The sequence below is a fragment of the Leuciscus leuciscus genome (assembly GCF_965113295.1).
Source record: "Leuciscus leuciscus genome assembly, contig: SUPER_11_unloc_3, whole genome shotgun sequence".
NCBI classification, from domain to species: Eukaryota; Metazoa; Chordata; class Actinopteri; order Cypriniformes; family Leuciscidae; genus Leuciscus; species Leuciscus leuciscus.
Genome location: NW_028118544.1, coordinates 735,589 through 763,321, shown reverse-complemented (window position 1 = coordinate 763,321; position 27,733 = coordinate 735,589). Strand labels below are relative to the sequence as shown.

General features: G+C 36.9%; 2 protein-coding genes across 2 annotated transcripts in view; both read right to left on the bottom strand.

Moving 5' to 3' along the window:
- The window catches only part of LOC309510152 (NACHT, LRR and PYD domains-containing protein 12-like), a gene marked incomplete at its 3' end in the record, with an annotated part of 757,492 nt that overhangs the window by 37,359 nt on the left and 692,400 nt on the right, over window positions 1-27,733 (bottom strand). The window contains exon 16 of the mRNA XM_082191218.1: window positions 3,105-3,275. Within this exon, the coding sequence (XP_082047344.1) occupies window positions 3,105-3,275 (171 nt within the window). The remainder of the gene's footprint in view (window positions 1-3,104; window positions 3,276-27,733) is intronic.
- Window positions 11,172-17,330, bottom strand: LOC309510144 (NLR family CARD domain-containing protein 3-like; the record flags this gene model as incomplete). Its single annotated transcript, XM_082191211.1, has 6 exons — window positions 17,233-17,330; window positions 16,938-17,051; window positions 15,401-15,514; window positions 13,978-14,085; window positions 12,096-13,892; window positions 11,172-11,349 (listed from the first exon to the last, which is right to left on the bottom strand). The coding sequence occupies exons 1-6, from the start codon at window positions 17,280-17,282 to the stop codon at window positions 11,172-11,174; spliced, it is 2,361 nt and encodes a 786-aa protein (XP_082047337.1). The 5' UTR covers window positions 17,283-17,330.

Sequence of the window (27,733 nt, the reverse complement as noted above, 5' to 3'; positions counted from 1 at the left end):
TATGTAGATAGACTTGACTCTTTGGATTTTAAATCTCGATGTAGGCTATGCACACCCGCGAAAACCGGGTGTGGTGGACACACTTGCCCTATGAAAAAGTGCGGGGGACGAATTTACATTTTATAAAAAGTGGGGGGGACACGTCCCCCGCGTAATCTTTGCATACTTTACCACAGCTGAAGTGAAATAAATTCAATATTTGCCAAATAATACACAGATGTTTCAGAGACATTTTCATTCAATACTTTATGTACTGCTTCATACAGCGTCTGTTTGAACAAGAATAAAGTTCAACATAAACTTCTATCAATGAAGTGGAGTCTAAGTTTTTTAATCAGTTTTAATTTGATAAACATGACACAATATAACATCGCAACTACATGAAAAGAGTGTTTACTGTTATAAAAAACTGATTTGTGAGCTTTAGAGGAACTAAAGGTTTTCGAATAAACACGAAACACACGTGATCGTTGTCATGCGGTGAATCCGGCCAATCGTGGAACAGCTGTGTCGTCATCAGAGCTCGTGCAGCCGCTCTTGAGAAGCTGCGCTGGCGGAGTTCTCCGGCTACTCTCGAATCGCTCTCGCGGTACTTTGATGGCATACGTCACAGTCACATGGCGTCGGCACTTTATCAAGTCGGACAAAATTTCTAACCGGCATGCACTGCTTCAAGTCAGCCGCCGATTGGTCTGCGCAGACCTGCATGAAGTCAAACAAGCCTTGTGTGAAGTTGGCCCCGCCCCCTCCCCCCCTGTCAATCACTGCGTGAAGTTGGCCCCGCCCCCTCCCACCCTGTCAATCACTGCGTGAAGTTGGCCCCGCCCCCTCCCACCCTGTCAATCACTGTGTGAAGTTGGCCCCCCCGGTGACGTCATCATCTATAAGTCCTCCTGGGAAGTCGTGTTTACGGCAGTGCGTTCAAGTCACTTTCGTCAGAATAAGATGGCGGTGTACTTTCTCTTAATTAATTACATATAAATACAGCAAGATTCTTAAACTAGTTCTAGAAAATGAAGAACAAAGAAATGTGCATCCGGTGTACTTTGTTTTTTTATATTTTTCATTAATTTATGAAGCCACTGCAAACTTAAAATATGTTCAAATATGTATTCAATTTACATATTAAAACTAGTGTATGAAATGGCAAATGTAAATAATATAATTTAATTTTAATTTTGCACCAAACGTTGCACAAATGTAATGGAAAACGTAAATTTAAATACAGAAATGCATTGCCATTTTACATATTACATTTCAAATTGAATATTGCTACCCATATGCTTCCATAGAACGCGAAACAATGATGATGATGCATAATAACGCCAGCGTTGTGGATACACTTACCCAAAACCCTCCATAACTTTTCCATTAATTTCACATTTTATTTGTATAGCGCTTTTCACAATACATATTGTTTCAAAGCAGTTTTACAGAAAATGCACATCTACATTACAATTTAGAGTGATCTGTTATCAGAGGTGACTGTGTGCAAGTTATGTATTTCAGAAATTTACATATACAAATCACACAGTTAACTAATAATGTATTAATTTTATTTACTTTATAACTGGCACTTATTTGGAAAAAAATTGTTGAATGGCAAATAAATAAATGACGGACTTTTATTATGTAAGCTTTATTTTACACCTCAACCGACAAGGGAATTTATAGTCATATTTATAGTGTTAATATTCATTTGCGAGTCCACAAACTCATTCTCTTAAATGGCTTGGGTCTGCAGAGCATTCACAGCGTACAGTATACGGACTGAATGCCCCTGACCTGAAGCTTTTATATCAAGACCATTTTCATGTTTATCATTTATTTCTATTATTTGCGTTGCCTTATAACTTCATGCTTACAGTTTAACACATATGTGTTTATTACCACAACAGTAAATAAGTGTCTTTAGAAATGTTATAATATATATTATAATGAAAAAGACTAATAAAATTGTCTCTTCATATTAAATGGATAACAATATATGTCTGGACACTTGAAAAATTTGTAATAATGGGGCCTATAAAACTTAAACATTTAATGATTTATAAGCATTTCACATATTTCTACACTAATTATACAAAACTATTCTGCCAGTGCACCATACTGTACAAATGAACTAGATCAATGTTCATTCTTGTCTGAAACTTTGGAGGAGACAAATATGAAACCACCAGTATGAAGGGCCGTATAGGAAACAATTATTGAAAAGCCTCAACACTAGTGAAACAAAAAACATTGATCAACCTTGGTGAAATTCATTCATACGCATTACTGAAATAAGAAGAGATTTCGGGAGTTGATGATGGCTAATTTCCCTTGAAAAGGAAGTTGTGTGTCCGCACTTCTGTTTAATTTGGCGCGTCTCACAAACTCTTTTAAGCAATGTCGGTTAGTTGTAACGAGTTGTATGGGAAGCCAAACACACCTTCAGTGGGACGAAACGGAGCGGTGTTACAGAGCTCATGCCGTGCTGACATCATCGGTGCGGCTCAATGGACCGAGCTGTGTGACCGACTCGACATCGCAGGGAGGACGTGTTTGCTAGCGAAACCGAATGGACAGAGCAAACTAATCTCACCAGCGCGACGCTGACCATGTTACTTTATTCATTACTGCTCCGCAGAAGTTCAGGTGTTTTCCCTGCATATAAGATAATGAAGATCAGCATGAAGTTATTACATTTCTTTTGCTTATTATCTTTCATATTAGTACATTAGTAGTGTTTGAAAAGCTACTTTGAATTTATTTATTTTTGTAGCCACGGAAAGAGCCGTTCAAAGCAGAAACTTCAACGAGTAAGGACTGTGCAGTGCCGGGGGAACTATAGGATCAGATTATTGTTATTAAATTATTAAATAAATAAATTAAAATTATTGAACATAATGAATATAATGAAATACTCACTAAATTGAAAGGATATATTTTAAAAAGAATGTAAAAATGAACACTAATACCAGATCATGAGATTAGACATTTGTGTACACCTGTGATTTCTGTGCTGAGATTTAGTGTTTACAGAACATTTTACAAGCTAATTTTAGTCCTAAAATTCTTACTGAGGACAAAGACATGTGTGACAATCAGAGAGACAATCTTACCTCAGTGTCTCCAGTTTACAGTGAGGATCCTCCAGTACAGCAGAGAGCAGATGAACTGAATCTCCTAGTTTATTCCCCCACAGATCCAGATCTCTCAGGTGTGAGGGGTTTGATCTCAGAGCTGAAGCCAGAGCAGAACAACCTTCATCTGTGACTCCACAATCCCTCAACCTGTAGAGAACAATGACACACTCTGAGTCTTCACTCTCTCAGTTCAGATCAACACGTACAAGCCACAATTCTACACAGACTATTAAATATGTCTAAATTTCAATTGGAGATTTATCAGTCATAAAAAAAAAGAATAAAGAAATTCAAAAAGCTTTCAACACATGTGCTTCATAAATCCAACAGTTCTAAATGAGCTCAAACACAACTACACCTCTTCTCTGTGACAGACTCATCGTGAAGATGAAAGCACACAAGAGTATGGTAGGTTAACTACTGACTATAAGTAACTTTGTAACTACATGCCAACTTATTCTAACCCTAACCCTACTAGTCTACTAATAAATCTATTAACACTCCAATGGGAGTTAGTAGACATGTGCAACTGTACTTATAGTCAACAGAATGTGTTCAAGGGACCATTAAAATAAAGTGAAATCAATATGGTCTAACCTAAACTGATAATTATGACAACACTGTTGCTGACAGTGAACATACATTTACATTTATTCATTTAGCTGACGCTTCTATCCAAAGCGACTTACAATTGCTATATATGTCAGAGGTCGCACGCCTCTGGAGCAACTAGGGGTTAAGTGTCTTGCTCAGGGACACATTGGTGTCTCACAGTGGATTCGAACCCGGGTCTCTCACACCAAAGGCATGTGTCTTATCCATTGCGCCACATACCATGAGGTTTTACTGGATATGCAGTGATTGTTTCTGTCTTCCTAATGCTACCTTCTGCCTCTCTGTTTTGCTCTTGCACACAATCTACTTCATGCCTTCTGTCCTCTGATTGATAGTTTATACTTTTTTTTATCAAATAAAGTATTTTTTGCTGAGAAATGATTTATTAATGATTCATGATTTTTATAAATTAATGTAAGAAACATTTACTGGACTGAAGAAACTGAGTTTATTGATTATTCACCATTTGTTAATGTTAAAAATGTAATTCTTTTGACATTTTTTCATGTTAATATAAATGTCAAATATGACACAACAGGCTTTTGGGGAACATTTTCCATCTCTTAATTATTATTGATTTGCATTGAATTGCATATATGTGTCAGGCAGTGTTGGGAAAGTTCACTTTCTACATGAACTAGTTCAAAGTTCAGTTAACAATTTTTTAAATGAACTAGTTCAGTTCATAGTTCAAACTTCAAAATTTTGAACTAAAGTTCACAGTTCCAAAAAATCAGTTCTTTTTTTCCATATGTTGCTGCAAACTATTATTTTTCAAAATTATTGCCACAGCCCATATAAAACCACAGACAGCAATTATGTTATCAGTTTTAACACTGAAACTATGCGTCAGATTTCATCTTCATATCCAATTTTAAAATCCTTATCCAACCAGGTTTTACATAGCATTGAGGGTAGGGTTGCCAACTAAACAAATGCGGGACAATCGTGCATGGTTCTTTACAGGAAAATGAGGGACACTCAAAAATATTTGTAGGCTATAGGCTAGGCCAACATAACACAGTAGGCCTATATGTCATTTCAGGTTCGTATGCGTTTAAAAGGTTTTCAGACAACACATTTGTTTTGATTAAAGTCATATTACACACAAACCATATTTCAAAATAATAGCATTTATCTGAAATAGAAAGCTTTTGTAATTATACACTACTTTTAAAGAAATTAATAGCCTACTTTTATTCAGCAAGTACATTTATAATGTTACGTTTTTTTTATTTCGGATAAATTTACTTTGAACCTTTTATTCATCAAAGAATCCTGATTTTTTTTCTTTCTTTTTTTTTTACATTAATAATAATTAATGTATAAATGTTTCTTGGTCAGCAAATCACATCAGTATATTATTCCCTCAGGATGATTTGATGCTTTCTTGCGTGGCTGGATGTATGTTGGACTCACAATAATCACGTTGTTTGAATTCGTTAAAACTGATTTGCCGAAATCAAAACCCAGTCGGACAGTGAAAGGGATTTGCCGTTAGCGCGAGTCCGGATCGAAGCGACCAGACAGCGGAGGATTCTGTGCGCAAATCAAACAATGATTTGTCCCAAAATAATAATTAATTCTCAATTTAGAGTTTGTTATTCGTATGGTCTGATCTCTGGGTCTGATGCGCGTGAGTGTGGACTGTGATTGGATGATGACCGGTGTCGTGATCAAGTCATAGCTGTCAACCCTCCCGTTTTTTCCGGGTTTCTCACGTATTTTAGCTCTTTTCCCGCTGTCTTCCCGTTTTAGTATTTTCCCGTAAAATATCCGGTATTTTTACGCTCTGATTGTGTTAACTCAGAACACGCAACTATCTGTCGCCCTGTCCCAAATGGAACCCTAAGCACTCGCGGTCTTCCTCTGACGCCCGTTTCACACATACTCCGTTTGCAGTGCGTGTGCGATGCGTATTTTTTCCCGCACCCATGTTACAGTAACAGTTAGAGCTTTCACACTGCACACGGATGCAGTCCGTCGATCCGTTCCAGTTGTGGTGCGTATACAGCAGTGCAGAGATCGTTTCCATACCGAGTCTATTTTTTGCTGTGCTGTAAAGTGACAACGCATGGTTCGTGTTTAAAATGCACACAGATTGACATTAAAATGTAATAGTTTCACCATAAATGCGTTTAATTAAATAAAATGTAGGCTAGTAATCTTACCATTCATGCATGTAATTAAATAGTACCATTTTTCACAGTCATCTTTTTATTTTAAGACGAGGTAAAGCAAGGAAAACTACAATTTACTTCAACAAGGTAACATAACGACACTCGTCTCATTCGTGGATGTGGAAAAACAAGTTAGTTGTGACATGCAAGACTTTATGTATAACGATTTAGAAAAGGTATGAAATCTGCTGTTTTGGTAAATTAAGTTTTAATTTAAAATGTATGCAATTTTAATATAAGTAGCTACATGGTTCTGCTTGAGCAACTTATATAATCTATATAGAAGTAATGCATTGAATAATACGTTGTGTTACGACCTCTCATAAAAATATCAACTCTGTGTGTGTGTGTGTGTGTGTGTGTGTGTGTGTGAGAGAGAGAAAGAGACAGTGTGTGTGTGAGAAAGACTCTGTGTGTGTGTGAGAGAGAGAGAAAGACAGTTTGTGTGTGTGTGTGAAAGAGAAAGACAGTGTACAGTTGTCTTCACTGTCTCTATCCATTTGTTCAACTGCCTCTTACACATTCTTTCTGCCTGTCTGTCTCTTTCTCTCTGTTTCTTTCTCACTCTGTCTCTCAACATTAAGCTAAAAATACGTTGTAGCAAATGAAAATGTGTAAGTAATGTTTACTTTGTTCATAAATAAAGCACTTTTTTGAGAAGTAAAACAAAACATATCCATTGGTCTGCCATTTTTTTATATATATTGTGTAGTTATAAACTCTTTAGACTGTTAATGATCAGTGCTTTTTTTTAAAGTTTGTGGGTAAGAATCGTGTAAAAAAAAATCCCTTATTTTGGGGATGGATTCTGGGAAATCTCCCTTATTTTCAATGTTCAATGTTGACAGCTATGATCAAGTGTTGCTGTTGTATCAGATTCAGTCATACATCAGTGGTTAGATCAGCGTCAATAAACGGGACAACGGAGGTTCCGAACGGGACAAATACATTTCTATAGAAATCTTGCATCCTTTTGAACGAAGTTAAACTGAGAGAGCGTGCCGTTCACAGACACCAGAATGAACGAGTTCACAGTAACGTTCATCAGGCAGTAACAGAGTACGTTCAGTTCACGTTCGCCCAAAATATGAACGAGTTCATGAACTATCTATCGTTCAATGAACGCGTTCAGGCACAACACCGGTGTCAAGGTTTTAGACTTATGTTTGGCCACATAGATTATATATGTTCATTGTAGTGGTGGGAGAAAAAATCGATCCATCGATGCATCGCGATTCTCTCTCCAACGATTCTGGATCGATTATGAGAATTTCAGAATCGATTCTGAGCTTAGTTTTTTACCAGATGTGCGATGACGCTGAGTTTGCTTTAGGAACACCCGTCTTCTGCTTGCTAACAATTCCTCACACACGTACACAACTCGAACCTTCCGTAAAATAATCTTTCATAAAGTTCGGAAAGGTTGAAGCGAATTACAAGGACATTCACAGGCTTCGTTGCACAGGATGCGCTGTGAGAGACGCGCGCTTGTTTTGATGTTACACTTAAAGTGTGCTGTCTCACCCGTCTGTATTTTCCTTACAAATGCTCTACGAAGTCATCATTTATGTGGTTTGGAATGCAGTGGACTTATATATTTAAAATATGAATCTCACTAACAGAAGGCTGCTTTCAATTTTAAATGCTGACGCGCGCTTTGTTTGTGTACGAGACTGCTCGCGCAAGCGGCTGTGCGACTCCATGTAAGTGGTTTAATATACTTGTGCAAAATGAACGTAAACACAGCCAGTTATGTCTTAAGGGATTAAACGGACAGGACAAACCACATTACTTCTTATATTTCAAAAGAGATCCGAGCGTGAATGCAGCTTAATAGATCTCCCGCAGTCTATGTCATAGTAAAATACAAAAGTACGATGAAGAAAAATCACTCACAGTTCTTGAATGGAAAATGTTCAGATAATCTTAAATACTGAAAGCACTCTTTGTTTGTTGTTTGTCATGTTTCTATGCTCCTCTTTATTATTTGCTACTTGCTTGTATGTTTTGAAGTTATATAAGTTTAAAATTCTTAAAATACAACTGTTTTAATTCTTTTTTTTAATTTGTAATTATTTTTAAAAAAGTACTTAATTACTTATGTAAACTAATGAATTAATAAGGGGGGAAAAGTAGATAAAGAATCGATCTGGAATCGGATCGTGACCTCCAGAATCGGAATCGGATCGGATCGTGAGGTGACTAAAGATTCCCACCTCTAGTTCATTGTGTCTCTTGTTGGTTTTCAGTCTCTGTCATTATGTCTCCTGTGCCTTGTTCCCTGTTTGTGTATTTAAGTCACCCTTCTCCTGAGTACTTTGCTCAGTGTTTCCAGTGCCATGACCAAGTCTAGGTCATTCTCTTGCTGTGCCTCTTTTGGAGTTATCTAAATCTAATTTGTGTACCTGGTATGGTTCCTTTGTTTTGTTTAATTGACTTTTGCTCTTTGAAATTTTGGAGTACTCACAGATCTTTTTGTGAACTTTTTTTCAAATTCCTTCTGGATTTACTTTGTGGACTTTTTGGATTTACTTTTTGGAACTGTTATCAAACTATTTGTGGAAGTTTTTTGGAGTTTACTTTTTGGCTTTATCCTAGGAAAGTTTGGACGTTCCTTTTCATCAAATAAAAGATTTGAAGATATTTCCCAGAACTGTCATCTGGTTTTCTGCATTTGGGTTCACCTTTTGACTGTGTTCAAGTTTTCACACTAGTCCTAACCCTGTGTTTCTGACAGTATGAGCCATAAAAGCGATGTATAAATATGATACTCAACAAAAAAACACACATGCATGCATATACAAGTTAGCATCTGTTTTTTGTTGAGTATCACATTACACACACACACGCACACGCACGCACACGCACGCACACGCACGCACACGCACGCACGCACACACGCACACACATGCACACACACACACGCACGCACACGCGGCTTTTATGGATCATGGATCAAAAAAATGGTGTATTAATAATCAATAAACCCCAGTTGCTTCAGTCTAATAAATGTTTCTTACATTTACATTTATAAAAATAAAAACTTTCTGAGCAAAAGGACTTTACTTGAATTTTGTTTTTGTTTTTTAAGTATAAACTATCAATCAGAGGACAGAAGGCATGAAGAAGACTGTGTACACGATGTTTCTCAGCAAAGTTTTGGTCATATTGATCATTCATAGGCCCTAGAAATTTGCATATTAAATATGATACAGTAGGCTAATATAGTCATAAACAGGCATTGTTCGACCGAATTTTACAAAGAATGTTTAAAGTTATGAGAGAATACATGTTTTAAAATTGTTATTAAAATGTTGTAACACGCATTGCCAAACAAACATTCTTTTTTCCAATTAATTTATACTCCCAAAGGGGAAACGTATCCTGGGAGATACAAACATTTACAGGCAGATTATGGAAAATGTAAAAATTAAATCCATAAAATTTCAACATAAATATAATAAGCTAACACTTAACAACAACTATTTAACACATGTATCACTGAAGGCGGTTTAGTTTGAGATCTTTCACTTTTGAAAAAGTATTAAATCTCCTGATAAAAACACAGGCGAAGAAGAAGCAGAAACATGCAATATCATATGTGACCCGTGCTGGCAAAATGAGTCAGAATGCGTACAGGATAATTCTGAGCTACAGGCAAAATGGTCGAATTTGAGGTGTTCACAAAAATGAGCTCATTAAGCCCTCATCTAGTGATCCCAAGGGTCAAAATACCAATTAAACATTTAAAAGTATCTTTATTTGTATGTTTTCCTTTGTCCATGAAAAATTCAGTTTTCTCTGCTCGCTTCTCGACGACTGTGCTTTCCCTCAGCACAAGTTTGGTATTGTTTTAAAACGTAGCAATCCAACTTTGTGAATATTAATAGCGAATTCTCGATGGCATGAGTCTGAACCAATGAAATGTGATTTTCAAACTCATACTGATTTAAACAAAATGATTTTACTCACATTGACTGACACATCCGAAGCGTGCCTCAAAGACGCCTCAGACAGCGCGTGATCCCGATATACACTTATACCTACACAGAATTACAGTGTTTCAAAATATCTGTCTTGGCGAGTATTCAAGCAAACATAATCTGCTATGTCTTAAAGGTATAGCGGAGGATATTTTACTTCCTGGTGGGTAACCTATACTATTGGTCCTCCTAATTGTCAATCATTCTGGTGAATCAATCAAACTTTTCAAAAAGTGGAGAGGGCGGGTCTTATCTAAAATTTGGAAAGATCCTCCGCTATACCTTTAAGTGAACATTTGGTTAACTGTTGGGGAAAAACAGCTGATGTGTAACATTATATTAGACCTGTGCAGTACAGTAGGTCTGAATATATAGGCTGTCTTTTTCATTAATTTTAATCAAACAATTGTGGTACCATGGGGGAAAAAAGTTGAATATATATTGTTCCTATAAATATTTGGTTTTGACTCGGTGGTGTGTGCCAAATGTGGTGTTATTACCCAAGATTTTAAGGTATGGTTGGTAGATGATTTTGTTTTGGAACCTTCAGAAAACTTTAACCCGATTTTTCTCAAAATTGACTTTGACTATTAAAGTCAAACAGGTGTAGCTCAGTCATGAACAATTGCTCATTGCGACTCATTTTGCCAGAACGGGTCACGTATGTAAGCAGACGCAAATGTAAAATCAAAACTGCCTAATGTTACTTAATGAAATGTCGACGCAGGACGAGGTATAGGACTGTGAAGCTTTGGGGGTGTTGCTGGACTTTATCTACTCCATCTGTGTTTTGATCATCGTTCTGAATCCGATCCAGACGTAGTCTAAATATCTAATATCTAAAAATTCTTAAATCAAGATACATAAGCAATTTTTCAGTATACAAGACTTAACATTTTAAGTTATTTTGCTTCTCAAGTAAATTTATCTTCAATTAAGAATACAAAAAAGAAAAGAAAACAGAAATACTGAGAAAGAAATTTATTTTCTGCAGTGTAGCCCTAAAATTTACATCAGAGCATTTAGTCCAGGGTTCCTCAAATCCGGTTTTGAAGTGCCGCTGTCCTGCAGAGTTTCTCTCCAACCCTAATTAAAGACGCCTGAACAAGCTAATCCATGTCTTCAGAGTTACAGGAAGGAGAGTTTTATCAGGGTTTGAGCTAAACTCAGTAAGGCAGCGGCCCTCCAGTGCCAGATTTGTGGAACCCTGATTTAGTCTTACAGAAGACAATAACATGTCTGACTATGATATACCGTAGATGATCTTACCCGAGTTTCTCCAGTTTACAGTCAGGATCCTTCAGTACAACAGAGAGAAGCTTCACACCCGGATTTCGCAGTTTTCTATTATTCAGATCCAGTTCTCTCAGTTGTGAGGGGTTTGATATCAGAGCTGAAGTCAGAGCAGCAGAATCTTTCTCTGTGACTCCACAATCACTCAAACTGTAGAGAGATGAAAATCATACTTGGTAAACACTATGAACTGAAAACAAAAAGCAATAGAAAATTGAGAAAAAGTAGACAATTTGTAGATGGAGTAAAGAAAACACTGCACTTGGTCACCAATGGATGGCATTGTCTCAAAATTACTCAGGAACCTTGAGGTAATGGTGTCACAGATTACAATTGGAGAGAGTTAAGTGTGAATAAAAGACAAATGGGACATGGTGTGGACTCAGGATAACAAACTCTCAGTGTGCAAAAGAACAAGATTCTGAACAGACACGACATATACAACATAAAATTAAACCAACTAACTCCTCGCTTTGCTCTAAATGTAAGACCGCATTCTTGGGCTAGAATTCTTGGCCTCCCTTGCAGGTGAATAACCAATAAACATGCTATATGAATATTAAATTTTTTGTCCGTTGTTGCCAGGAAAACTACTTTATAAATCATTTGTAACATTAAACTTGTTTGTTTTAAATGAATCCTCATGTTGAAGACATTGGGTGTCAGGTGCTTTAACACAAGTTTGAGTCAGCTTGTATTGTTTCCCAATCACATCTCCCCGTCATTATTCACATCAATAAAATAGATTTAAAAAAATCAGAAAAACAATAAAATCAAGTATGCTGCCATATTGCTCCTATTACTGATAAAATAAATGTTTGTATGTTTCTTAGATTTATGAGCTTTTTATTTTCTTTTGTTTTAACAGTAAAGTGATAGTTTTCACTGATACTTACTGAACTTTAATCACGGGCAGCAGCTTCTGAAGAACCTTCAGTTTTTCAGCTTTATTGTTTTCTCCAACAAATGTATTAATATCAAACTTCTCCAGACTCTTCTCTGATGTCAACAACACAAAAACTACAGCTGACCACTGAGATGAAGAGAGTCTGGCTTCACTTATTGTTCCAGATTTCAGATACTGTTGTATTTCCTCGACTAGTGACTGGTCGCCCAGTTCATTCAGACAGTGGAACAGATTGATGGATTTCTCTGGAGAGTCAATGGTCCTGATCTTCTCCTTGATGTACTCAACTGTTTTCTCATTGCTGTCAGACTTTATTCTTCTTCTCAGTGTCATTAGTCCCTGAAGGAGAATCTGATGAGACTCCACTGACAGCCCCAGAAGGAAGCGCAGGAAAAGGTCCAGATGCCCATTTTTACTCTGTAGAGCCTCATTCACGGCTCTCTCATGGAGCTCAGAAAATGAAACATGTTTAAACTTAACTTGAAACCAGTCCTTTAATACAAACAACAAATCTGGTTCAGAGACTGGGTCAAATACATTCCTGTTGTTGTTTGTGAAGCAGAGGTGCACATATAAAGCTGCTAGATGTTCCTGAACACTCAGATGAACAAAGCAGAAGACTTTCGCCTGATACAGGCCTGACTCCTCTCTGAAGATCTGAGTGCACAATCCTGAGTACACTGATGCTTCTGTCACATCAATGTCATACTCTCTCAGGTCTTTCTCATAGAAGATCACATTGCCTTTCACAAGCTGCTGAAAAGCCACTTTTCCCAGTTTGAGGATCATGTCTTTATCTGTCAGGTTCTTCTCATAGTCCTTCTCATGTTTGATGTTGGACTGAAGGATCAGGAAGTGTGTGTACATTTGAGTGAGAGTCTTGGGAATCTCTCCACTCTCTGCTTCACTCAACATCTTCTCTAGAACAGTGGAGGAGATCCAGCAGAACACTGGGATGTGGCACATGATGTAGAGGCTCCTTGATGACTTCAGGTGTGAGATGATTGTATTGGCCAGACTCTGATCACTGATTCTCTTCCTGAAGTATTCCTCCTTCTGTGGCTCATTGAAGCCTCGTACCTCTGTCACTCGATGGACACACTCAGAGGGGACGAGATCGGCTGCTGCTGGTCTAGAGGTGATCCAGATCAGAGCAGAGGGAAGCAGATTCCCCACAATGAGGTTCGTCAGCAGTACGTCCACTGAGGCTGATTCACTTACATCACAAAACCTCACATCACTCTGAAAATCCAGAGACAGACGACACTCATCCAGACCATCAAAGATGAACAACACTTTATATTTGTCACTGGATATTTCCATTTCTTTTGTTTCAGGGAAAAACACATGAAGAAGATCTGAAAGACTGAGTGTTTTGTCCTTCATCAAATTGATCTCTCTGAAAGGTAGTGGAAATATGAGCTGGATGTCCTGATTCACTTTGCCTTCAGCCCAGTCTAGGATGAACTTCTGCACAGAGACTGTTTTTCCAATGCCAGCGACTCCCTTTGTCAGCACAGTTGTGATGGGTTTGTTTTGTCCAGGTAAAGGTTTAAAGATGTCATTGCATTTGATGGGTTTGTCCTCTGTTGCTGCTCTCCTGGATTGTGTCTCAATCTGTCTCACCTCATGTTCATTACAGATCTCTCCACTGTCACCCTCTGTGATGTAGAGCTCTGTGTAGATCTCATTCAGGAGTGTTGGGTTTCCCTGCTTTGCTGTTCCCTCATTCAGACGCTTAAACTTCTCCATCAGTTTTGATCTAAATGTGTTCAGGACTTCATGGCTGTAAAATTAAAATAACATAGTATTACATAAGTTAAATATATAGAGTAAAATGTTGTATTTGTTTACCTGTTTGTTTACTTTACCTGACACTAGCATCCCTGCTTTCATTAAAGTCCTGTAGTTGATTCATAGGCTGGTCATTCTTCTTACAGGCGGGTTTTGTTACTGTTGATCTTTGTGGTGGGATTGACCTTAAACATCATGAAGAGAATCAAGAATCAGACATATTGGTGGATTTGTTTTATATTACCTTAATTATTCACTGTCAACCTCCTAAAACAGATAATAAGTAAATGCACTTATTAATAAATCAACTGCTCAAGGCCACAACTGTAATAATACTAAAAACAAAAACTATTAAAAAAAAACGTTTGTCAAGACAAACTTTGTGTTAGCTTGAGAAAGCTTTTTATATATTGTAAATATTATATTAAAATAATATATTATTGATTGATTGCTTATAATTTAACATCATGTCAGTTGTCAGAGCTATTTTAATGGTGAGAATAAAAGTAGCAAAATATAAAAAGAGAAATAAACTAAAAACTAAATTTACAAATGTTTTTAAACTAATTCAGCCTCACTTAATAAAAAAAAAATCTATTAATACGAATCAACAGAATAAAAACAGAGTCCTAGAAGAGTTAAAACCATCGCATTCCTTTAAAATCTGCTTTAAAGATAGTGGACTCTGTCATAAGAGGCATAAAGGAGGATCTTCAACTGATAACAAAACCTTGTGCCTATTTGGCAATATATGCAGATGATTTGGTCCCAGTGATTATCAGAGTAGAAACAATGTTTTCTATCAACAACAGGATTAATTTCATAAAGTTTAAAGGTCATATGATGCGATTTCTTGTTTTCCTTTTTCTTTAGTGTGTTATGTAGCTGTTAGTGCAAGTATAAGATCTGCAGAGTTACAAAGCTCAAAGTGTAAAACCTTAAGAGATATTCTTTATAAAAGTTATAAAGGCTCAGCCACGCCTTCCTAAAACTCTTCTTTCAAACTCGCCCCAAAAAATCTAGGTCAGTGTGTGGGGACAAAGTTTCATAAATAAATGTATACGCAAAGAAAGAAGGCGTAACTTTTGTTCTCGCTGTATTATTGTTGCCGCCAGCGCCGCCATGTCGTGGAGACACTGTGTTTTTCGCTGCGAAAGCCAAACTAAATGAGTTTGGCCTTCCAAAAGAGGACACAATTAGAAAACAATGCTTAAACTTTATTTACAACTGTTCCAGAACAGTACAACTAAAATATTCGACTGTGTGATGCGCAATTTTCAGAGGACTGTTTCCAGACCCTGCGAGAGTACAAGGCAGGCTGTGCACAAAGCTGATTCTAAAAAGTGGGGCAATTCCATATTTGCTTGTACATTCTGGCGCTTCTGACTCACACACAGCCTGTAAGTATGTTTTTTTTATATTTTAAGAATTTGCTACTGACTATTCAAAAATCTCTTTCATTCAAATATTTAAATGTCTTTAAGAAATGTTATAGCCTACCTGAGATCAGTCTGTGTATCGTCATTCTTAAAATCTATTGGATGACCCATAGACCCGTCACTCCTCAAAGACACACAGCTGGGCTCGGGTTCTGATCTCTCCTGCTGAACTGAACTATAACAGAACAGATTTAATTAGTTTTTGATGATAATCATCATATGCAAGATCTTCATACTGTTTGGATGAAAAGCACTTGAGGAGGGTTCAGACATTGTTTTCAAGAAATTCATTTAAAACAGACATCTCTTTTATTATGGGCCTATAAAAGGTTATTTCATTTGGAAATATGTTCAGATGATATGGTCCCATGAATTGTCTGAGTAGAAACAATGTTGTAACTTTTGTTCTCGCTGTATTATTGTTGCCGCCAGCGCCGCCATGCAAAGATGAACGCTCATCTTGGACATCTGCATTTTCCGGATCAGAATCGGGCTCGAATTGATAAGGTAGTTCTGACATGATCACCTGCCTTTATTGCTTCTGGAGCTGATGTTCCAAATATGGTAAGGGGCGAGACATTTCCGTCACACGCTTGAAGGGGTGGTTGATTATGATTTCACTTTTTTAACTTTAGTTAGTGTGTAATGTTGAAGACGAAGTCCTTAAAAAATGCTAATCAATGAATAGAAGATAACACATAAGCTACCTAAATTCATCAACTAACCATTCAGAAATGTACTGTTGCATTCTACATGTTGTCACTTCTTGAGTCTCTCCATTATTGTCTGACTCTGGTTTGAACATAAACATTGACATTTTCAGTGCATGTCTGTGTGAGGTAAAAGGATATAAAATATCTGTGGGGTATTTTGAGCTAAAACTTCACACACACACACTGGGGACATCAAAGATTTATTTTACATCTTGTGAAAAGAGCATTATACCACCCCTTTAAGGTTATTGGGCCAATCACAATGTACTGGCTAGCTGGCCAATCAGAGCACGCCACGCTTTTCAGAACGATGAGCTTTGTAAAAATCAACGCATTTCAGAAAGGCGGGGCATAGAGAAGCAACAATAATGTACAGCATGTGTAGAATAATGAGTATGTTTGTTTTTTAACCTAAAACCACATAAACACATTGCATTACACCAAATAATGTTATTTTTAGAACCGTCATATGACCCCTTTAATTGTATTACATTGATACCATCTGTTGGTCATTTTTGGAGGAGGTTATAATGGGTTTGAGGTCAGAATATAGAATAGGGTATTTTTTTGAGCTCTGAATATACATGTAAGGCCACAGCAGCACTGCTGCACATTACCTGCAATTCCACAACGCCCAGGTACCAACAAAAAGGACTGCAGTCCATTTAAAATGTCCACAAAAGCTGGGTGTTTCAAATAATATAAGCATCTCTTTCAATAAAATGCTATTTATCTGATTCCAAGCCATGAAATTGGAACACTCATAGATTATGTCTCTCTTGCATCAGGTGAAGACAATGTCTATTATGAATATCATAAATACAAAATACAAAACACCATAATATTAAAATGTTAATCATGTCTTTAAGAAATGTTGTAGCCTACCTGAGATCAGCCTGTGTATTGTCATTCTTAAAATGTATTGGATAATCCATAGACCCGTCACTCCTCAAAGACACACAGCTGGGCGCTGGTTCTGATCTCTCCTGCTGAACTGAACTATAACAGAACAGATTTAATTAGTTTTTGATGATAATCATAATATGTAAGATTTTCATACTGTTTGGATGAAAAGCACTTGAGGAGGGTTTAGACATTGTTTTCAAGAAATTCATTTAAAACAGACATCTCTTTTATTATGGGTCTATAAAGGGTTATTTAATGTATTAATTTAAAGTACCTGCAAACTGGAGAAAAATCTTCATCTCTGGATGTTTGTCTGTCATCCATGATGAAGCTGAACAGTTGAAACAGTCTGATCTCCACTGACTCTGGATGTAAATGACGAACAAACACAAAACTAAAGTAATTAAACTTAATTAAACATCTTTATCATTGATCTGATCATGAGAGTTGGAGGTAAATAGATAATGACATCGATGCGTTCACTCAAAAAAGTAATTTGAAAAATCATCACATAGCCTAACTTACAGCACGATACACAAAAGAAACCCTGTTCCTTTACTACAGGATGAAAAATGTCAAACACGTCCTTTCAGAAAAAAAGTATTAATGTGGACGTCACCTGTAAAGGGCCTCAAGACATAAAAAGTCCCCTTGATCCATATTTAGTCTAGATATCCAACCGATTCACAAACTCCTCCATCTTTTCCATCAAGTAGCTAGTACACACATTTCTGTCTACGGTTTTATAAAAGTTTCTGTGAAATACTTACTACTATTTTGTATCGGAACTTAGGAATCGACTGTCTGATTACATGGCGAAACATCAGCTTCCCTTTCAAGGGAACTCGAGCTGCGTCGAGACGCGGTGGGAACGCCCTGCGTGATTGCGTCGTGAAGCACGTGTATAACCAGTCCAATGGAAAGACGAGACGTAATAGGCAGGTGAGATGGTGCTCGATGCAGAGCCAAATGGGAGGAGCTAGAGCTCGAGCTCCCCCTTTTCTGGAGCTCCAGCTCCACCTTGCTAAATTTAGTGAGCGGGGATTCGCTGCAGCGTCAAATGAGAGGAGCTAGAGTTCTAGCTCACCCTTGCTGGATCTAGTGCGAGTTCAACCGTGATGGAGGAAGGACAAGTTTGTTTTGATGCGCAAGATGCTGGCATACATCATATTGTATTTTTCTCTAATATTTGTCGTGATTGATTAAATATTTATCGTTTCTGTGACAAACGCGTAAAAACACCTAATAAGAACATTGCTCACACTGTGTGTGTGTGTGTTTCTAAAAACGGTTGAAACGTATCTAAGTAGCCTATTATTTTATCTTTATAACGGTTTCGTTGTTTTCCTCACTTTTAAAGCTGCTTTGGACAAAAGCGTCTGCTATGATTATGTAAATTACTAGACTTAAAAGGCAATGTGAAAGCTTAGATAGTGCACCCCTATTTATTTTTTGTCCACCGCATTTACGTGTGTGTTATTTGTGAATTAATCTAAATCATCTGATTAATTTATGAAATAAAAAATAATAAGACTAGGTACCTAATCTGCCCTTTTTGTAGAAGTAAAAGCATACTCCAACAGGCCAGTTGTAATTATTATTATTTTTAATTATATGTAGTTATTTTTAAATTAATTAAACTAAAGAAATAAGAAATAAAAATTTCTCAAATAAAAATGTATATTTACTGTACCAAACACCACTTTCAATACACAATAGTCACCATACTTTATTAAACAACACTTTATTGGAGGACAAAGCATAAAGTTGATAAAGTAGCATAAAGAAAAATGAGATTCAAGATAAATAAAAATGTGTCTTCAAAAATACGTTAACATCATATGAATCCATTCACAGCTGCTGAAGCCACAACACGAGTGCCAGAGAATCATATTCAGTCACCTACAGAAAACAGATTTGATATTGTGTTGGAAAATAATGATTCATTATCACAGCTAAACTGGTTTCTTGCTCTTCCCTGTACGTCTCTATCATGTTCGTGTTCTTCTACCTCGTCTAAACAGTTTGTTCAGTTGAAGAACAGAAGATGTGATCACTGATGTGGTGTAGCTTTTTCTCAACCAGAGGAAGACGTCTCAACATCCCATTGTCAGGCGTTCTCCAGTGCTGGTCTGAAAGTAAAACAAAAAACACAAACCATTCAAATGAAGTTGTTTAATGGACAGTCGGGTCAGCTTATGTTCTGCGTTATTTAAAGCAGTGATGGTTTACTCTGGCCCTCAGCGTCCACTGTCCTGCAGATTTAGCTCCAACCTCAAACCCTCCTGCCTATTGTCTATAAGTAAACCTGAAGACTTTGGTTCAAATTTTCAGATGTGCTCGATTAGGGTTGGAGGTTAACTCTTAATTAACCTCAAAAAGTAGAATGCAAAGGGCCAGAGTTGCCTGTTCCTTACATAAATTTACAAAGCAGCAGTCAGTACATTATATAATATACACATTGAAGTGTTATATATACACATTTAGCTCCTAAACTCTGGAATGGCCTTCCTGATATTGTTCGAGGCTCAGATTCGCTGTCCCAGTTTAAAACTAGATTAAAAACGCATCTCTTTAGCCAAGCATTCACATAATACTTACCTTTTATACTACAGTTGAATCAGATTGAATGCATTAATATTAGGAACAGCAGCTACGCTAATTATTTCCCATCTGCTTTTCTGTTGTTATCTCGGGACGCTAGTCCCGAGGTAAATAGAGTACGTCAGCTCCAGTTTGTATCCAGCCTGTCATGGAAACTTCAGATGCCCCAACACCCATGCAGAGACGACTCGAAGCCCGTGAGGAGACGACTCCACGCAGGCGATATGTTATGCCCTAAATTAATGCATGATTAACTAACTGTATTTTTCTATGTACCTTTTTTTGAAATGCACTTTCTGTAAAGCTGCTTTGAGACAATATGTATTGTGAAAAGCGCTATACAAATAAATTTGAATTGAATTGAATTGAATATAGTATTGCAGCACATAATATAAGCGAAGTACTGAACAAAAACAGTTATATCAACAGCAACCTATTTTAAAAGATTTTTAAGAAAGGCATGGTCTCTTTTGAGCCTTTGCCAGTGATGCTTGATTTCTTTCCAGACAACATACTCTTCTGTGAATTGTTTCAAGAGCTTCACTTGGTCAAAAACCAAGTGATAACCTGTACAATGTAAAATTGTCAACATCACAGTAAATTGACCGGTGTTGATTTTCCAGTGTTACAATAAAGTATTAAAATAAAGTGTTGAATCAACACTAAACAGATTGGGTTTAACACCAGAAGTGTCCATTTTAAATAAGAGTTGGTGTCATTTTGCGTTGTTGCAAACATAACTCTCTTTTAGAGTTAACCAAGCCACACCTCCGTTTACGTGCAACCGTCGTTTTGACTGAACCAGAGTCCAGACCACATGCGAACGCCATTTTACTTGTGGAAGAGTCAAGCGTGGGGTAAGTCTAATACTTTAACTTGATAGTAATACAGATAAATCAGACTGTAAATTGATTTCAATGTATACAGTTTATTAGTTTAATCTATTATTCGATCACAAATCACTGTAATAATGAATAATTAACATTAGACAGCCAACGAGCTCTGACGTCTGATTTTTGTATTTTGATTTTTGCCAATGTCATGCCACTTTATAAATTATGTAAAGGTAGTAAAGCCTCGATTTATGGAGATTATAATATGACAAAATGATTTGAATTTGAATTGTGTAAATTTGAATTATTTGCAAGTGTAATCTAACAAAATTGAATTTTAGGTGGTAGTTTAAATAGTTCTGAATTTGATTTTTTTTAAACGAATATTGAACGTTTGAAATTTAACAAATTGAAATGTTTTTATGGCTGAATTGTATAGACATGTATTTTCAAACAGCTAGTTTTTTTGTTCTGAATTCGTATAGTGCAAATATTCAGTTTAAAAAAAATGCAGATTCAAATTTTCAAGATGAAGAAATTCGGAACTTCAAATTCAGTTTTCTAAAATTCAAGTTCAAAAATTCAAGTTCAAAAATTCAGATCTTACAGAAAGTAGGTCACAGGTCATCCACAGGGAAGAGTAAAGGATCTCAGATAAGTCGAACAGAGCATTTTGGCTGCACTGCAGTAGTTTTCTGCCGCAAACGCGGTGGTGGTTCAAGAGAATCCGTGTATCTTTCGTTCAGTCGTTTTTTTATTTAATATTAAGAGTAGAAAAATGAGAAAACAGCTTGAGTATTAGATTTCTTCTAATATTCTAGTAATAATAGTCCGCTGCAGCAGTTGCACGGAGCTTACAAAACGCGTGTATTGCAACTATAGGCTACATTTAATTTTCTCATCAAACAACTAGACTAACGAATGGCTCGGCACAACAGAAGAGCTTAGACAGGGCTTTCTCTCTGTGTAGACCAGCAGTTGGTCTGAATTTGCTATAACCTATAGCCTATTTTCTCGACTGTATAGGCTAAGTCACGCTTTATCATGAAACACGCTGTGATTAATTCCAAAGTGACTCAGGCATATATGCATTTAACGTTAAATAATCTAAATGTTGACTTTCAAAAGTAGGCGCGCCAAGAAGGCTATTCTCTGTATTTTGGTTCATTTTTGGTGAGCGCCAGAAAGATCTAAAGAGACCGAGACGCGCTAAAGCAGCGCATCATGTTGTTTTATTTATTTTTCAATGGCATGATATTTTGTAGTCATTTTGAATGTACACAAATAAAAATATACATTTTACTGTTTCGGATGATGTCATATTATCTGTATGACTAAATAACAGAGTATTAAGTTATTTCCCAGCAGTGGAACAAATCCAAGTGATGGCGCTCGTGCATCGCGCTCTCACACAACATAGCCTAGTATCAGTTCTGGCGTTGCTTCATATCGCAGACTGTTCATTATCAAAATGAAACACAGTCAACCAAACATATAAAAAGTTATTCTGCATAATTTAATTGGTCTGTTGTACAATATGAAGGGCAAGCTGTGCCACACACAGTCCTACTCCAAACATTTCCCTTGCTGTGAAGACGCTGATTTAGCCTATACGTGTATTTTGGGACTCGACTGAAGTATGACGCCTTTTTATTTGTATTATAATATAATATATTAAAATACATAATCTTCTGAGTTTTATGATGTAGGCCTTGTGTGTTTTATTAAAATGTATTATAATTTACATCTCAAAAGGATGCGCTTTGTGCATTCTCTGACATTATATTTATTTAGGCTATTTAATTAATATTGAGTATCAATTGATGTTAAACAAAACGGTGTGTTATTTTCTCTGGCAACTAAACTTCCAAAAAAAAAAAAAAAAAAAAACTTCCAAAGCAAAGCCATTGTGCGTTCTCTCCTCGCTCCGCAGCTTTTCCACACAGATTTTGAGAACTGGCCAGCTAAAAAAAATAGGCCAAAGAAGTAGACTAACGGCTAGTGTCCGGGAAATGCGAGGTACGTTCATATATATAAATAAACGTAACTGATTTTGTCTACACCTAAATACATTTCCTAATAATAACAGTGATTAAGCCCAAATGTGGGTGGCGGTAATGAACACAATATGTTTTTTTTGTTTGTTTGTTTTTTTGCCCAAATGGTCTCCACTCTATGCATTTTGTAATAATACAGCAACATTTTTTAACTGACCGTATTTGCCAGAAAATAAGTCGCATGCACATTAGTGCAAGTCACACCGGATCATGTTGAGAGAGAAAGGCGTCATAATATTTTTATTTTTTATTTTTATATTAGCCTATTCAGCAATAGTGTAAAAGACCTGTAAATAAAATACAACATTTACATGATAAACACTATTAACATGTAGGCTATGTGTTGCCTATTTTACTTTCCCTTATGACAAATGAATGCAGAAAACAACAAGAATGAAAAATAAGTATGTAGGCTAGGTTATAATAAAATAATATATAGGCTACAGACTATAAAAATAGCCTATATTGTGCCCTTTATAAACGCCAAGCCTAAACAAATTTATTTAAATCGAAACGGTCGCGCATCTCTCATTCAGTCAAAAGTTTTTATTGCAATGTAACATGTGGATGCTAACTATTAATATAAAGAAGGCTTCATACTTCAGTCGAGTCCCAAAATACACGTAGGCATAGGCTAAATCAGCGTCTTCACAGCAAGGGAAATGTTTGGAGTAGGACTGTGTGTGGCACAGCTTGCCCTTCATATTGTACAACAGACCAATTAAATTATGCAGAATAACTTTTTATATGTTTGGTTGACTGTGTTTCATTTTGATAATGAACAGTCTGCGATATGAAGCAACGCCAGAACTGATACTAGGCTATGTTGTGTGAGAGCGCGATGCACGAGCGCCATCACTTGGATTTGTTCCACTGCTGGGAAATAACTTAATACTCTGTTATTTAGTCAGGCTACAGATAATATGACATCATCCGAAACAGTAAAATGTATATTTTTATTTGTGTACATTCAAAATGACTACACAATATCATGCCATTGAAAAATAAATAAAACAACATGATGCGCTGCTTTAGCGCGTCTCGGTCTCTTTAGATCTTTCTGGCGCTCACCAAAAATGAACCAAAATACAGAGAATAGCCTTCTTGGCGCGCCTACTTTTGAAAGTCAACATTTAGATTATTTAACGTTAAATGCATTATATATGCCTGAGTCACTTTGGAATAAATCACAGCGTGTTTCATGATAAAACGTGACTTAGCCTATACAGTCGAGAAAATAGGCTATAGGTTATAGCAAATTCAGACCAACTGCTGGTCTACACAGAGAGAAAGCCCTGTCTAAGCTCTTCTGTTGTGCCGAGCCATTCGTTAGTCTAGTTGTTTGATGAGAAAATTAAATGTAGCCTATAGTTGCAATAGGGGAGACCGGGGATGGTTGTAACAATTTTGACCTTTCTGTCTATAGCTTGTAGTACTTTGAAGTCAGTGTGTTCAAAATGTGATCCAAACTAGTTACAAGTGTCTGCTATTAAATGACATAGCTATTATCTTTGCAACACAAACAGAAAATGCATGGTTTAGTTTCAAACACGAGGAGTGAAATGTTACAATTCACCCCATAGTCAGGGTTAGTTGTAACATACCCTGGGGTGAGATGTAACATTATGATATCCACCGGGGTGATATGTAACATCATGAAATAAGGATTTTGACAAAAAAAATATTTTGAAAGGTTTTTATTCAACACTGACTTTTCAATATAACTAGTCATAGTAATTACCATTATAAATTGAACTTGAACTCAAAAAATTGTTTGTTTGTAAGTGTTAGTATTGGCCATAATAAAATTGAACACTTGAACATTGTGTGTGTGTGTGTGTGTGTGTGTGTGTGTGTGTGTGTGTGTGTGTGTGTGTGTGTGTGTGTGTGTGTGTGTGTGTGTGTGTGTGTGTGTGTGTGTGTGTGTGTGTGTGTGTGTGTGTGTGTGTGTGTGTGTGTGTGTGTTAAAGTAATTGACCATAAGAACTAAATTAAAGAACTAAATTAAAGAATTAAACGTATGTGTGTTACTCTCAGTCTCAGTCATAGTAATTGACCATAATTAAACTTGAACACTTGAACATTGTGTATGTGTAAGTGTAAGCACTTTTCTTGGGGTAGGTTATAACGTTTCATTGTTGTTACAACTAACCCAGAGTCTTGTTGTTACAACTAACCCAGAGTCATGTATCCATGAACTAGCTCACCTTACAGCTAACAGGCAAAACATTAGCACTAACAACTTGCATGGGAAATATCTACACAGACACACAATAAACATAATAAGAGTTTGAGGAGTTTAACTACAAAGCAGAAATTCCCATAACAAAAACAAAAAAAGTAAAAAAAGTAACTTTCTTATCTCAAAATTGTTTTTTCCACTCTAACATGTGCTGTGTCTCCAACAGGGCTCTACTTTTTCACATGTGGAATAAGAACTAAACTGAGCATGTGCGAAGTGAATCAGGTGATTTGTAACTAGTTCCTGATTGGACATATTGGAGTTGTTACAACTGACCCGTGTTACAACCATCCCCGGTCTCCCCTACACGCGTTTTGTAAGCTCCGTGCAACTGCTGCAGCGGACTATTATTACTAGAATATTAGAAGAAATCTAATACTCAAGCTCTTTTCTCATTTTTCTACTCTTAATATTAAATAAAAAAACGACTGAACGAAAGATACACGGATTCTCTTGAACCACCACCGCGTTTGCGGCAGAAAACTACTGCAGTGCAGCCAAAATGCTCTGTTCGACTTATCTGAGATCCTTTACTCTTCCCTGTGGATGACCTGTGACCTACTTTCTGTAAGATCTGAATTTTTGAACTTGAATTTTTGAACTTGAATTTTAGAAAACTGAATTTGAAGTTCCGAATTTCTTCATCTTGAAAATTTGAATCTGTATTTTTTTAAACTGAATATTTGCACTATACGAATTCAGAACAAAAAAACTAGCTGTTTGAAAATACATGTCTATAAAATTCAGCCATAAAAACATTTCAATTTGTTAAATTTCAAACGTTCAATATTCGTTTAAAAAAAATCAAATTCAGAACTATTTAAACTACCACCTAAAATTCAATTTTGTTAGATTACACTTGCAAATAATTCAAATTTACACAATTCAAATTCAAATCATTTTGTCATTTTATAAGCTCCATACGATTAAGCTTAGTTTTGTCTATCATCACGTCTCGCGCACTGTAATTGTTTTTATGCACGTTCACAGGCATTTTCTTTCTGAGCACACTCGACAAAGCCTAAAGTTTTGCGCGCGCGAAGCACAGGCCATTTTACAAGGTTAACTGTTGAATTTCTAGAGTGTTCTACCAGTAACGTTAAATTGGCCTATCAGGAAGATCACTGGACTAAAACTAATTGTTATGATTTTAATTTGAATATTCTTTCGTTGACCGTGGTTCTGTGATAGTCGTGGTTCTGAACTGTGGTAACGTTAAGTTTATCATGTTGTGAAATGATTGATCTGCGTGGTATTATTTTCTGCCAAATATGGGTGTCAAACGCAATTAATTTAAAATTTTGTAGTGAATTAAAGCTCTCAGTTGCCTTTTAAGGAACGAAATCCAGTAATATTTGTTAGTGTTCGCTCTAACACTGTGTGGAACACTCGTCGTGAAATATAGGTAACGTTAGAAATAAGGCACAGCTCTTCACTCATCTCCCTAGGGCTGAAAAATGTAGTCGACATCATCGATAAACGTCAAAACAGATATTGTCGACAGATATTTTCAACTAATAACGCCTGCAATAACACGGTTTAACCATTGGGACGCTGTAGTGCAAGGCTGTATTGCAGCTGATGCAATAGAAGATGGCGGTTGAAGCTTTTAATGGTGCTGCTTTATTTAATATAGATTTGTGAGGCCAAGATGGCGGCGGTGTAGGTGGTAGTGTTTCTTTGCTCTTCAGGGAAATAAAGGTGAAGTGGTGATATAACCTATTAATCGGACTGGTGATAACGTGAAAAAAATACGTGAAAACGTTATATGATTCTGATTTGACATCTTTATGCATGGGAAAAAGAGGCAAGAAGAAAGTTAAACAAGTTTGGCTTGACACCATGTCTTCCGACGCATCTGGCTCAACTGATCCATTTGAGAATTCAGCATCAGCCTCGAGTAGTGCTGGATTTAAACTTAAGAAAGATACCGAATCACAGTGGTTTGACACATGTCCAAATTTCGACAATGAGGTTGTCACATCCCTCTCGGATACTCCTCAGAGGCCAGCTGCTAAAAAAACGAAACGCGCAGAATCTAACGTTAGTGGAAACGGGAATGAGAATGTCTTGGCGGCTATTCGTGAACTTGATTCTAAATTAGACAAAACGTTCCAGAAGATTTCGGCGATTGAAACTACCACCGAGGCAACTTCCAAACAAGTCAAAAGTCTAACAGCGACGGTACATCAGCTTATTTTGGATGTTGGCGTGCATAAAGAGGCTCTCGATCATATGGAATCTGAGGTCCACGCTCTGAGAAAGGAAAACAAATCACTGAAAGCAAGTGTACAGGAGTGTAGACGTTACAGTTGGCGATGGTTTCTAAAGTTGCACGGCGTTGCGGAAAAAGACAATGAGGATGTCCGAAGTGTGGTCCTCAACATCTTAGGGAAGATTGCTCCTGGAGTCGGAGACGGGCTACAGGACAGTGTCGATGTCGTTCATCGTCTGGGTCCGAAGCGGACGGATGGAAAGACCAGATCGATCATAATTCTCTTCTCACAGCGCCGCATTCGTGACATCATTTGGAGTGCTGCTAAAGGTTGCAAGTTTCTAACTGACAATAAACTGCGTCTCTCGGAGCCGCTGTCTCCTGAAGATAGAGCAGCGCGGGATAAGCTGTGGCCTCTTGTGAAGAAGGCAAGGGAGGAGGGCAAGAAGGCAACCTTTCGCAACTCATTTGCTTTGATTGATGGGAAACAAATCTTCTATGCTGATGTCGTGTAAGCCAAGCTGCTGCTTGCACTGGTTACTTTTCTCATGCAAAAATCGAAAAGATGAAACTTGACGACTAACAATATAAACTGTGCAAAAACTTTTAAGTTGTGCACAAATAGGAACTATTTTTGTTCTTCTTTAATTATGGTTACCTTTACTATTAATCTCCTTATTTGTTTATCACCTCGATAACATGTGCTTTGGTTATTATCCACCTCTCCCTTTACATTCTGGTAGCTAGTCTATAGAAAGTAACTTTTTTGTTGTTTTTTCTCATTTTGTTTAGGGGTTCTTGTTATGGAGTATTCGTTTAACTCC